This window comes from Thermobia domestica, chromosome 12 (assembly GCF_964235325.1).
Source record: "Thermobia domestica chromosome 12, izTheDome1.hap1.1, whole genome shotgun sequence".
Taxonomy (NCBI): Eukaryota; Metazoa; Arthropoda; class Insecta; order Zygentoma; family Lepismatidae; genus Thermobia; species Thermobia domestica.
The window spans coordinates 218216720-218230950 of record NC_137465.1 but is presented as its reverse complement, the minus strand read 5'-3'; the positions used below and the strand labels follow the sequence as shown (position 1 = coordinate 218230950).

General features: G+C 34.9%; 1 protein-coding gene across 1 annotated transcript in view; it reads right to left on the bottom strand.

The window, feature by feature from the left end:
- Positions 1 to 14231, bottom strand: part of htt (huntingtin) — a 212775-nt gene that overhangs the window by 180117 nt on the left and 18427 nt on the right. The window contains exons 6-8 of the mRNA XM_081734750.1: positions 10832 to 11013; positions 5200 to 5392; positions 1371 to 1595 (exon numbers count right to left, since the gene is read on the bottom strand). Coding sequence (XP_081590876.1) covers positions 1371 to 1595; positions 5200 to 5392; positions 10832 to 11013 — 600 coding nt within the window. The remainder of the gene's footprint in view (positions 1 to 1370; positions 1596 to 5199; positions 5393 to 10831; positions 11014 to 14231) is intronic.

Genomic DNA, 14231 nt, shown 5'->3' with positions numbered 1-14231 from the left:
ATTTGTCTCAACGAAAACAGAACATTGTATAGGGTGTTTCAAAATGAATACAAGGGTGTTAATTTTTGTATTATTTATTACATTTAACGCACAATTACAAATAATACATTAAATGAAAGAGCAACTCAAAACAATTTTTGCTACAAGTATTCAATGTGAGCACCATTCATCACACACAGAACAGATCGAGAAAGGCCTATAAACTTTCCGCTGGGATATGGCACAAAACACATTCAATTTAGGTGACTCTCGTTGCAATTGTACCATCTAATAGGGATTTGCTGACTCCCAGATGCGACATTAGGAGTGTTCACATAGCCACTTAGGCGAAATGTCGATTCATCACGGAAGACGACACGATTCAGAAAATCTTCATCGTCATGCAGCAATATTTAATTTGCAAAGTTGACACGTAAACCGTTAAAAAACTGAATTTTACGTCCCACTCTTATGCCGGTGAGACTAAAGGAGACGGTGTTGATGAGTAATGAATGAGATGGTGGAATGAAGAAAGTGGGAGGAAACGGGAGAACCCCGAGGAAACCCACGCACACGGTGTTTGAAAATGAAAATGAAATGAAATCTTTGAGTTTTACGTCCCACGGTTATGCCGGTTAGGCTAAAGGAGACGGTGATGATGAGTAATGAAGGAAATGGTGGAATGAAGAAAGTGGGAGGAAACGGGAGAACCCCGAGAAAACCCACGAGCACGGTGTTTGTCCACCACAAAGTTCACTTGGCGGGGGGCTGGGATCGAACCCGGGACCCCAAGCACCAGAGGTGAACGCTCTACCACTGACCCACCGCTGCCCCCACGTAAACCGTAGTATGGAGGCTTCAGAGCTTGTTGTAACTGCAAACGATAAGGATGTAGTTGTAAGCGTCTGCTTAAAATTCTCCACACAGACGGTTGAACCGTAACTACACAAAGAACAGTCTTTGCAAAATGTAAAACACAAAGAACTTTCAGCACAATAGTTGCCATCTTTGCTATTAGCGCTTTCTAACGCAGACAGAGGAAACAGTGCATGCGTACAAAACTGTTTGAGTTGCTCTTTCATTTGATGTATTATTTATAAGTTAATTGTAATAAATACTACAAAGTCTTAAAACCCCGATATGCATTTTGAAACACCCTGTATTTTCGTTTCAATATGTGAACAATGATGTTTATTTTGCAAAACAGAAGTTTGTATGGATACAGTGCATTTTGTCTAGAAAATTCTGAAAAATCAGTAGTGTGCTCAGAATTTTGACAGTGATCGTACATACGAAACAACCATTAATTGTTACTAATTTAACCAACATCAACCTGTGAAATGAAATTCTTAAGAATAGTGTGAACAGAGATTGAATATATATATACACACCTCGAATTTTGCCTATTTTTATATTGGAATAATCGGATTTCTCATCATCCACCGACGCACAGCTTCCGTCATCTACTTCTTCTTCAGTTTGTGATTCTTCGAGTGGCGACGTAGGACCTATTTCTTCACTGGGAGCATCTAAATTCAAAGAACACTGTTCATCTAGCTCCGTATCCAGTAATGATGCATCATCGGCAGGAAGAGATGGAGCCATGCTTGTTTGGCCTGAAAATCAGTTTTTTTAAAAATTAGTACCTCATATTTCTGAAACTGGGCAAAAGAATATAACTTAAAATCATTTTAAACGGAACCATTAGTATATTTTTTCTTTAGTAATGTCGTCCTTATCATATATTCTCATTACATTACTGTACATTTCGTTTTCTTCTTTGACTGGAGATGAGTGGGTTGAATTCTGACAAACTAGAAATCCTCATCTCATATAGACCTGGTATTCAAAAGAGATATTAAACTCTAAATAAACTTTTTTTCTAACACTTCAAATACCATAGGCATAATAATAGGTCTAATTACAGTACTTAGAAAAAAATATTTGGGACAATTCTTACAAAGTAAAGTATCCCAGTTCATGCTGTTACTTTATACCATTTTACAACAACAACATATTAACAACTTACGTTGGAGGAATTACGCTTGGCATGTGAGAGGTAGTTGATTAAAGTGGAATTAGGAACTAAACATTTAATATTGAATTAGACATTTATTGTTATAATACTGTAGAATTATGTGTACGGTGTATGTTAAGAGTAGTTAGTTAAATTGCTTGATTACATTAGGTAAACTGTTGGTGATTTATTCATTTGAGAGTAATCAGAGATGTACTACCACATACCTTGGCGTTACTGGAGTTGAACTCATGGACTCGGAGTTTGATGTTAGCAATGAACCACAGTGGAAGGGTTTCCACTGAGAACGTGAAGTTGCTTCTATACAGCTGATGTCCTAAACTGATCCTTCTACGATGGATCATCCGCAACTGATCCTTTGTAACTAATTTAGATTCAGTTTGACATAAACTTTTTATGTCATTTACTCGATGATGATTTTTTTTTTATTATTTATTTTTTTATTTTTTTTAAACCAAATTTTGCAGTTAATACATTTCTGTGCTGAAACCGTAGTTTCCACATTGTCTTTCAGTGACTAAATCTCCAAACAGTTTACGTTTGCGATTTTCACAATTTTACCCAACTTTCAAAATGTGTTGGTGTGAACATAAAATATACAAAGGTTTACATTTTCGTTTTGCTTTAATGTTTGTTTACAATATTATGACACGTGCAGACTCGTGTCTGGATCGTTACTTCATACAAAACAAACAACCATAAACATAATGTAATATGTGTTAACTCGTCTGTTTGCATGATTTTTCATTTTTGAATGTAATCCAATTTTAAACAACAATTTAATTTTTATCTTTAGCCAAATAAATAAAATTTAATATAAAAATTTATATCTGAATTTGGCATCCCTTAACAATATATTTATTTCCTTTATTTTATTTAATATGCTGAGAAAAATTGCTATTTTATTTGGTAATAGCTACAAATCAGAAGAAGAAGAAATGTTATAAAAGATGTCATGAATAATCTTTATTTGAAAATGTTTTATTTTGCTGCCGCTAGAGGTAAATGTTTGTGTATTCGTCGTAATCCGGTTACTATGGTAACAGTTTTCGTTACTAGGGATTTGTTTATAAATAAGTGTCAATAATTAATTCAAGAGGACGCCATGTAATTTAGAAGCGTATGAAATTGCTGAGAAGCAATTATCAATTATTTTAAAATACAGTGATCTTAAGTGATCAAAATAGTGTGTAATTATTGAATTATCATCGTAGTAAATAGTAACAGTATTTTATATAAGTATATACTACGATCAATCTTTCAAAATAAGTAAAAAATCAATCGAGTTGCAAAGTTTACATCATTTCCGTTATTTTTTGTCTCCAATCGAGTCAAACATAGTCGCTAAAAGAAGTGTGTTCTCAATTGTAACATTTTTCTTCAAATGTCTTCGTAAAACATATTAAGGGCGAAAATTATAAAATCAACGTCTTCGTTAAACAATCAATCTTTAGTTTTTTTTTCTTTCTTTTCGTTTCTGTTATCTGAGCAAAGAAGTACCATTTATTCAAATTAAGTTTACCGTATATAGAACTAAATGAATTAATGTATAAGCATACGCACTTTTCCATTTTCACACTACAGTTTTTGTAGTTTTTCTTGTTTTTCTTCTTTTCCTTTCTTTTAGGGAGAGTGAGAAAGAAAGAAAGAGAGCATTTTTCTATTTCTTTCTTTTTAAAAAATCCTTTCTTTCTTATTTTTTTCTCTCTCTCTAAAAAAAGAGAGAGAAACAGGAAAGGAGAGAAGAGATCTGAAATATTTGGAAGGAAAGTAGTTTTCTTTTCTTTTTTTACTTTCTTTCTTTTCTACTTGCTTTCCCTCTTCCTTCCGAGAATTCTTTAAAGGGAGAGAGAGAGAGAGAAAGACTCCTCCCTCGAAGAAAGGAGAATTTTTTGTTTTTATTTGTTTATATCTCTCTTTTATATTTTTTATAGAAAAAGGAAAAGAAGTAGAGGGAGGAAAAGAAAAAATAAAAGAAAAATAAAGAAGAAGAAAAGGAAGAGAAGAGAAATTAGAATTTTCTCCCCTAAATACAGTGATGACTGTTAGATAAATTGTGTTTCTTCAATTTCTGCTTTATCTGAAATATCTAGAAAATATCTGTAGTGAAATAAGCCAAACTATAAATTCTGAAACTGGTACACAGTAAATTGGAATAATTTGTTTTTCAGCATGAATTCCGTGCGTTTATCAAATTACATACATAAGCTACCGTTCCAATCGACATTGTTAACAGATATCAAGCAGTGACAGTTGTTAACAAAAATTAAGTCTTGATAAACTTGGCAACATTGTGCGTCTTTGGTGAACAGGGTTCCGGTTCGGTATTCGGTGGAAGAAAATTGGCATTTGAATGCACTACGGTGGTTCGCATTTCACCTTCAACTGTAAGTCCACGTCTCACATAGCCTCGATGCTGAAAGGGACGCTGATATTCTATCCCGCCAACCTTCCTTGTAATAACAGTTAACTGAAATCGTTATGCATCTATCACACGAAGAAGAAGAGAAAAGAATACTTAGTGAGCAATTGGTTATTTAGTGAGTTTTATCGTAAAACACTGATGATATCTATTTAAAATTACTTTTTTTTTTTTCACCAATGAATGGAGCATTATCAATGAATGGAGAATAGTTCTTTCTATAAAGCTATATAACAATCTTTTTAACTTACGTAAACATCTAAAGGTAAGTGAAGTAAAAGAAAACTGTATAGGGAAGGGATGAAAACATTTAGTATAATATAGAAGCGCATAAAAATATTTGTGACATTTAAAGCAATCTAGATGTTTGTTTACTTTTAAAAAAAGAAAGAAAAAACGAAGAAAATGACATTGATGTTTTTTCTGTGTTGATCACACACTTAAGATAAGAACATACTGTGTCCTCTACAAATCATACTTTTGGTTTTGATTAATCAGAGAAAAAAACCTCTACATACCATTTCGTATATCAATTTGGTTAGATACTGAGAAATTAAAAAAATAAATAATAATAATCTATCCCCGTCCACAGAATGGCACTTTTCCTTTTCTCATCCAAGTCCAGTTTTATATTCTAATTCGAATGTATACTAATCAAAACGTAACGCTTTTCAAGTCATTCTCTCTGAAGAACACACTTTTACGGAAATATAACTGAATAACAAATCCGGCATATACGAAATCAATGATAGGTACTAACTTAACGTTCTCTGTTCCAATCTCTCGTGGCCATCTACAGCCAATATTCTGCTTCTGGTGATTCCCTGTGGTGAAAGCAGAACTGCCAGCAACTCTGGTGGGGGAGAACGAAGAAGCTGATGCAACGTCTCCAAGGCTGCATTTACTACATTATGGTCTTGATGACCCGTATAGTGAAGACACAATTCATAGACCTGTAAATAAAACAACAATAATCATCGAAATAAACAGCAATAGATTTAATAGTTAGATTTATACTACTTTTATGTTTAAAACAACGTCTAAAATGGATGAGACATGTTCCTCAGAAAGGGTGCGCAACGTTCCAATTGGGAGGAGAAAAGGCTTGGAACTGCCATGGAAAAGATTGAAGAATGATATGGTGGAAATGCCAAGGAAATAACAAAAGGATAATATAGTGGAAATGGATAAAAAATGACAAAAGAATAATATAGGGAAACGAGAAGAAAAAACAGAAGAAACGCCAAGAAAATGACAGAAGAATAATAGTGGAAACACCAAGACAGAAAAATAATATAGTAGAAATCATAAGAATAATATAGTGAAAACGAAAAGAAAATGACAAAAGAATACAGTATGTCCGAATGAAAATATACCAAAAAGAAATTTTAGTAACTCGCAAAGCAATAGTGACAGAATCGTTCTGTTTTCTTCTTTGTAAAGAGAAAAGAATTGAATTTTATGCCCAGCAGATAATTCAACGCAACAGGACTTTACGTAAGTGCGTTACTCGTGAGCAAAATTGCGTCCTTTACTGTTCGTCACAAAGTGGAGTTCTGTTTTAGGTTCGTAGAATTTGTCTCCTGTAACCGTACAGAGAACATTAGACAACAATATGGATAGGAACCACCAGACTGTTATTGCATTGTTAGATGGCACAAACAATTGCTGGCAATTGGCTCTGAATTGAAGAAGAAAGGAAGTGAAAAAAAAGTCAATGAAGACGAGCCTTTCAGCGAAATCCACACAAATCGATGAGGCGTGTGAGTACACAACTGTGAATCCTGCATTTAACTGTACATGATATCAAGTATGAAACGTTACGTCTCAGAGCCCGCAAGCTACAGCTGTTCAAAACTTCAGCTCAATGATAAGCCTTGCAGATATGAATTCGCTGTTGAAATGCTACCGCGCATTGATGAGAACGATGATTTCCTTAATCCTTTCGTGTAAGAATATAAAAAGGTTTTCAACATTGGTTCAAAAAAATATATGTCTTTTTCGCTGAGAAGGCTAAGTGAATCATTTGTTAGAGTTGCCAGACCCAAGAATAGACCTTCAATAAAATCACTATACATGAATTATTACTCTGAAGATCTGAGTGAGATTTATACAATTAATTTTAATTCCCTATAACTATCGCCTCATATCTGGTTGCAGTACACGAAAGGGTTAAAAAAAATTTCTAACGTAGGCACCTTCCATACGACAAGTAATGGGGTGAGAAAAGTTCACACCAATTTGTGGAACATGAACGCAACAGTCCAAAATTAAACGTGCGGTGTGCATTGGCTGAAAATTCTGTCATAGGCCCATTCTTCTTTGAAGAGCCCACAATTACAGGAGAAATGCACCTGGTAATGTTGGAAAATTATGCTGTACCTCACATACAACAGGGATACATATTCCAACAAGACGGAGCTCCTCCTCATTATGCCTGTGAGAGAATTTCTGAATACCCACTTTCAGAGCAATTGGATTGGAAGGGGAGGTTTCATTCAATGGCCTCCGAAATCGTTCAACTTGACCCCTACACTTTTACCTTTAGGAGTACACGAAGACTTTTCTGTACCAGATCAAAGTTTAAGATTTGGATGATCTAAGACAAAGAATTATCGATACTTGTAGATCCAAGACACCTCAAATATTACGCAACATCTGGAAGGAGGTTGAGTACGCCTTGCTGTTTGCTGAGCAACAAAGCAGGCACACGTGGGGGTGTAGTAACGTGAGGTGAGCGAGGTTTTTTTTTTTTTTTTTTTTTTTTTTTTTTTTTTTTTTTTTTTTTTTACTGGATATAAAATCGCATTCCTTTCGCTTTCAGAAAAGCAAAACCGAACGATTCTATCGCTATTGGTTCTCGAGTTATCCAAATTTTTATTGGTATAATTTCATTTGGACATACTGTACTGCAAACATTAAGAAAAAAAAAATACTAAAGGGAAACGCCAAGGACAAGACAGAGAAATAATATAGTGAAAATGCCAAGGAAAAAATAAAAAACGATATAATAAAAAAAAGACGAAATATGATGAAAATGCTAAGAAGAAAACAGAACAATAATATAATGGAAAGGCCAAGGTGACAACAAAAGAAATAATATATGCAAATGGCAAGGAAATGACAAAAGATTTAGCATTTAGATTTCTGGGTTTTCGGCAGCTATGGCAATATTAGCCCGTCACGTTTGAAGGATGATGTCCCTCGGCGAGCACACTATCCAGGGAAAGGGAAGGTAGGAAGCGGCCTGGGACCTATATGTTAAGTATCACCTTAGAATTTCCTGGTGTGAATGAGGAAAACCCAGGAAAACCTCATTCAGGATGGCTGGCCTGAAAAAGCTTTTTACACGTTTTCGACCGAGTACCCCCACCGGGAATCAAACCCGGAACCGCTCGCATCGAAAGCGCGAGTGTTAACGACTACGCTACTTGGGGCTACGTAAATGACAAAAGAATGATATAATGGAAATGCCAAGGAGAAAACAGACGAATGATATAGTGGAAAAGCTAAACAAACAAACAAACAAACAAACAAACAAACAAAAGAATAATATGGTAAAAATGCTAACAAAATGACAATAATATAGTATAAATGTCAAGGAGAAAAGAGAAGAATAATACAGTGAAAATGCCAAGGAAATGACAGAATAATAATATAATGGAAACACCAAAAAAAAAAAAAAAAAAAGAATAATCTGTGGAAATGCCAAGAAAATGACATAAGAATAACACAGTGGAAACGCTAAGGAAAAGACAGAATAACAGAGTGGAAACGCCAAGAAAATGGCAGAACAATAATATAGTGGAAACGGCAAGAAAATGACATAAGAATAATACAATGGAAACGTCAAGGAAAAGTGAGAACAATAGTATAGTGGAAATGCCAAGAAAATGACAGAACAATACAGTGGAAACGCCAAGGAAGTACCAGAATAATAGTGGAGACGACAAGGAAAAGGCAGAAGAATAATATACTGGAAACACCAAGGAAAACATGCAAAAATAATATATGGATAGATCTTAGAGAGGTTAGTAACATCAATGCAGACTGAACTAACTTGGTATATGGTAAGATCTACTGGAAAACGGTTGCTTCTGCAGCAATGAATCTTTGGGCTTCTTAAGACATATGTTTAGTTAGACGCTAAACAACTGAAAATTACTATAATAAAATTACACTGATCGGGTAATTTCTATAGTAGGTTGTTTCCCTTAATGATTTTTCACACAGTGATTTTTTTAATGTTTTTACTTTAACGCACAGTTATTTAATGGAACATACATTATTTTGACAAATTTCACATTAAAAAAATTTAAGTTAACATATTTTCTACGTCATAATCTTTCATTTTTTTAAATTCAAGTATGTTAACAGATGGAAACACCGTAGTCCAGTGTTATAGTGTTGGACTCACGTCAATGCGTGGTCCCGGGTTCGACTCCCGGCCGGTGCTTCCCAATTTCCGGCGTGAGGCAAACTGGGGAGTCACGTGAATAAAAGACGTGACGGCCACTATGTCCAGAAAGCTCTTAATACGCCTGTTAGAGGCAGGTCAGTGCTCGTCGCTGGGCTGGACGTAGTTCAGCCGGTCGCTAATAGATGGCACTGGAGCGGCTCAGATCCACTAAAGGGTTGTTACGCCAAGTGGCTGTGGTTTTCAGATTAACAGATATGAATGACCAATCTAGGAAAATATTACCGTAAAGACCGCACTGATACTTGTTATATGTGTTCTGACTTAAAAGTACCATAGTAATTAAATTTCGTTTTTACACAGAATACTCTAAAAATACTTCCTATTTCCCGAAAGTTTTTAGCAAGAATTTAATACAAGGATATCACCAAGAAATGAAAGCATTGACTTTAGTTTTCAGTGTATTGTAAAAAAAAAAAAAGGACCAAATTAAATTTTCTGAAAGTTCTAGAACGTTTTTCTTTTCTTTTCTTTCCTTTTTTTTTTCTTGAGAAAAGCGACAGATGGTCTGGTGAAGCTTCAGTGGCGTATTAGGCGGTGAGTTGAGTTCCTTTTAAAAATATATAGAAGACATCAACTATATTTCATTTTATTTGTAGAATCTACTCCATATACTTTTTCATGTGTTATATTTCTCGCATTGACTAGTACATTTCTTATTTACTGTTAAAATAGATCTAATATTGCTGCAGGTGTGCACATGAATTTTGAACTATATAAAGTTTTCATTGCTTAGAGAAAACTGTTCACAGTTTTGTGATCATCATTTAAAAATTTTGCAGAATCTCCTATTAATTAAAGAGAAAAGAAAAACAAGCTTATTTATTTATTTATTTTCAAAAACTTGATCAGTGTAATTCGTAACAAAATCTTAAATAAAACAAATATCACATTCTAACAGTTTGCTGAAGTCTTCAATTTGTGTTAAATCAATGTAATAAGTTGAAATTCACAATTAACGCACATTGCAATCAGAATGAAGATTACTTGATGCACCCCACTTTTGAGTAATATTTTGTTAACTGTTTCAACGGAAACTGCTATCTTTATTGAATCCATGGATGCTTGAAGATCTTACGTTCTCCTCTACATCTTGACCTGCTTCCATGGATTGTAAACTTTAAATCATATCCTATTTAGAAATTTCTGAAGAACACGAAGAATCACTATAAGCACTATACACATATATTATTGGAAATTACAAATGAAGGGTAAGGGGAAAGAACAAGGAATGTCCATGTGTGTGCTTTATCCCATTTATTGGTGGCTCTTGGTACTATTTGACTGTATATGCTATGCATGCGTAGATGTAGAAATGTCCATGTAAAAAAGGCAAAAGATTTGACTAACCCTATTCTCTTTTACGCGGTTTTCAATATTGAAACGCCGTTTTCTCGAAAATGCACCTTTGTGACATTCCTTCGTTTTTGCCCTTTCCCTTAAATATTACATACAAGTTTCACTTGCTGTTGAAATTAACTCGACTTTATGTTCTACATATTGGTTGTTACAGCAGCTCTGCCATATACTCCAATGATAATTTACTGGTAAAGGCCTTTATGCAACTCCTATGTAAAGTATTCTGGATACCTCTGACTATTGTTAAGGTGCGAATTCCTTTTTGTTGATTTTATTCCCTATTTCCGAGCTAAACTTTACAATGGACGGAAGCACGTCAAAATGTGAAGGGTCGTATAATCTGTAAGCACGAAGAAACATCGATTCAAGGAAGACGACATTTGTCACTGAAACAATTATTAAAATATTATGAAGAAATAGTAGGATGCATCGGTTACGCTTCTTCATTGCAACATGCTCCATATGCTAATTTATTTCAAAGTAATAATACATATTACCATAAAGTAATAACACGTACTATCACAGTTATTTTCAAACACTAATATAAATTTATTACCTGAATCATCCTATCAACTCCTACTGTTGTTTCAAGATTACTTTTACGCACACCGAAACTTCCTTTCATCACCTCCTCATGACAATCTAATGTGGATACATGCGGCAACAAATTTCTAAGACAAGCCATTACTCCGAGTACTGTGGGTACGGACTGGTCCGCTCTCACTGGAACTACAGAATCTGAAATTTTCAAACCAGGTGTTTCAAACATTTTTTTTTTAAAAAAAGTCTGTAACGGTTAACACAAAGTTGGTTATTGAATATAAATTTGTACTTAGCACTACGCAAAATTTTTATTATCCCGGAAACAATTTACTATTTAACTAATATCTTCATTAGCCCGGATTAGGTGCTAGTTCCTCCTAGCGTTACTTTATATCTACTTCAAAAATTACGTATTTCTTCTACTGTAGTAACTATAATTTTAATTTTTCAAACCTGAAGGAATCCAATCTATACAAGTTCTTGACTAGTATTAACATAACTACAATTAAGGTGCAATTACAAACAACTTGTTCAAATTATTTACACAATGGTTGCGAAGTGGTAAAGCCACATTAATCATTCAATAGTTTAGAGATGTGCTATTTACAGTTATTGTTATTTTACAATACAAGCTAACTACAAATTTGTAGTACGAACGGTAGTAAACGGTCAGTACTTACACCGAATAAAAACGTTTGTCTCAGCAGAATAAAATTTTTCTGCTTGGGGTACAAGGAGGAACACAAAACTAAAGTAATTATAAACAAACACCAAAAATACAAGTGTCATTAGTCTGAAAATAAGGTACCTTAAACACCTTTGATTGATTGATTGATCTATCTATCTATCTATCTATCTATATATATATATATATATATATATATATATATATATATATATATATATATATATTTTAAAAAATAAATAAATAAGCAAGTCTAAGAAAAGTTGCATTATTACTACTTACAATTTTGCTTAGAAAAATTAATCTAAAGGAATTGATCTATATTATGACATCTAAAGAGTTAAGGGAGAAGATACATATTCTTAGAAAGCTAAATCAATTCCAAAAGCTGCTTCTTGTTATCTCTTTGTCATTTTTCTTCTTGTCGAGTTTGCGGTGGCTCAGTGGCCGGCGCTAATCTCTGGTGCATAGTCCCTGATTCGATCACCCTGCTTCATCTGTTGTGCTCTACCGACACTCCAGAAGTCTTTCTAGAGCATTTGAGTACAAATTCGCTACACTTAATACTCACAAGGAAGGGTCACGCAGTGGCTCCGCTGAGATCGGAACGAGACCATTATGTTTGCATTTTATATGTTATAACTAGATGGATCCCAAAGTTATACGTGCCACCGGGCGGAATATCGTGAGTTACAACATATTTTGTAATGTAAGAACTACAAAAAATTACCATGCAGAATAGTTTGAACCGTCATTTGTTCGGAAATGGTTGAGTAAGTGAAAAACTCTGCCAACACTTATCCCGCCATTTTCAACGAGAAACTTTTTGTGGTAAGAAAAATGCCCCACGGTCCCCCGCGGGGTCCCAGATGGGGTCCAACTCAAAATTTTCAAATGGCAAGAGGGGTTAAGTGGCACATCATTTGAAATCTGTTGTAAAATGAAAGAAAATGCAGCAAGTCTCGACTCTCTACAACAACCGTGTGCAAAAGGGCGACGGGTCAAAGTGTAAACAAAAACTTAATTGGAAAGTCCATGACTACCCCTATAAATCGGAAACGGTAAGACAAATGTGGAAACAGGAAAGAAAGCGTGGAATTATTTTCAAAGCACAACATGAAAATGTCTTGTTCCAGAGTCCACACATGGTTCCAGGTGGAGTCCAACTAAAAAGCTTCAAATGGCAAGAGAGGTAGGACTCGTTTGAAAGCTCTTGTTAAGTGAAAAAAGATGGAGCACGTCTCTACTTTCTACGACAACCCTATCCAAAATTGCGGCGGGTCAAAATATAAGCAAAAGCATAATTGAAAATCTATGGCCACCTTGAATCCAAGAGACAGCTTAAAACCTATATCGAAAGGATAGGCATACCAAACTGCTGAAGCTAGGAAAACCAAATTTGGCATGAATGTTGATCAGTGGATGACGAAAAGATGCGAAATGTTCAAAAACGAAACATCTTGAGTTCAAAATGCCGTAGTATGTATCGAACGCATGTCCAGCTCAAACCACTGGTGTTGGAGGTAATCCAATATGGCTGCCAGCGTGAAAAATGAGTTTGTGTATAAATATGTTATTTCTTGGAATACTGTAATTAAACCAACAAAGTTTGGCGCAACTCGAAGTACTGAAATGACTTACACATGGTTTGGTACTACTCGCCAATCTTGCAAATGATTTTTTTTGTATATTTGGTATTGCTTGGAGTATTGCGATCAAACCAACGAATGACATACAAATGTAACTGCCACGAATACGCAGTTACGAATTACAATAGAGCCACCCACCTACTGTGCAGCAAGTCCTTTATGCATGAACTACGTATGACAAAATTAGAGGAAGTCAGAGTTGTGTGTTCATCGCATATTCGTTATATTAAAGTAAATGATGGCGAGGGAACCAAATAAAACATATATGTGTTGTTACCGAATGAAATTATAGTTGAGGTGAATCGAAATTCAATTGTTCTTTAATCTTCCTATTGTTTCTAAATATAAAATAGAGAAAATTAGAGATTTAAATTTGTACTGTTATGAACGACATAAGTTTTAACCGGCCATCTTGGATTCGAGGTGGCCATAGTTTATCAAATAAGCTTTTGATTACTTTTTGACCCGCCGCAATTTTGGACAGAGTTGTCGTAGAGAGTAGAGACTTGATCCATCTACTTTCATTTAACAAGATCTTGCAAACGATGAGCTACTTAACCCCTCTTGCAATTTGAAACTTTTTAGTTGGACCCCACCTGGGACCATGTGGGGACCCTGGGACAAGACGTTTTACCTTAAATTGTTGTACTTTGAAAATAATGCCACACTTCCTTTCCTATTTTCACATTTCTCACCGTTTCCGATTTATAGGGGTGACCATTGACTTTTCAATTAAGTTTTTGTTTACATTTTGACCCTCCGCCATTTTGCACAGGGTTGTCGTAGAGAGTCGAGACTTGCTGCATCTTCTTTCATTTTGCAACAGCTTTCAAACGATGTGCTACTTAATCCCTCTTGTCATTTGAAAATTTTGAGTTGGACCCCATGTGGGACCCTGCGAGGATCCTGGGCAAACTTTTTTATCCGAAAAAGTGTGTTCTTGAAAATGACGGGATACATATTATCCGAGTTTTCCATTTACCCAACCGTTTCCGAACAAATGATTCGGTCAAAATATTCTGCCAGCTTTGTAGTTCTTACATTACAAAATATGTTGTAACTCACGATATTCCGCTTGG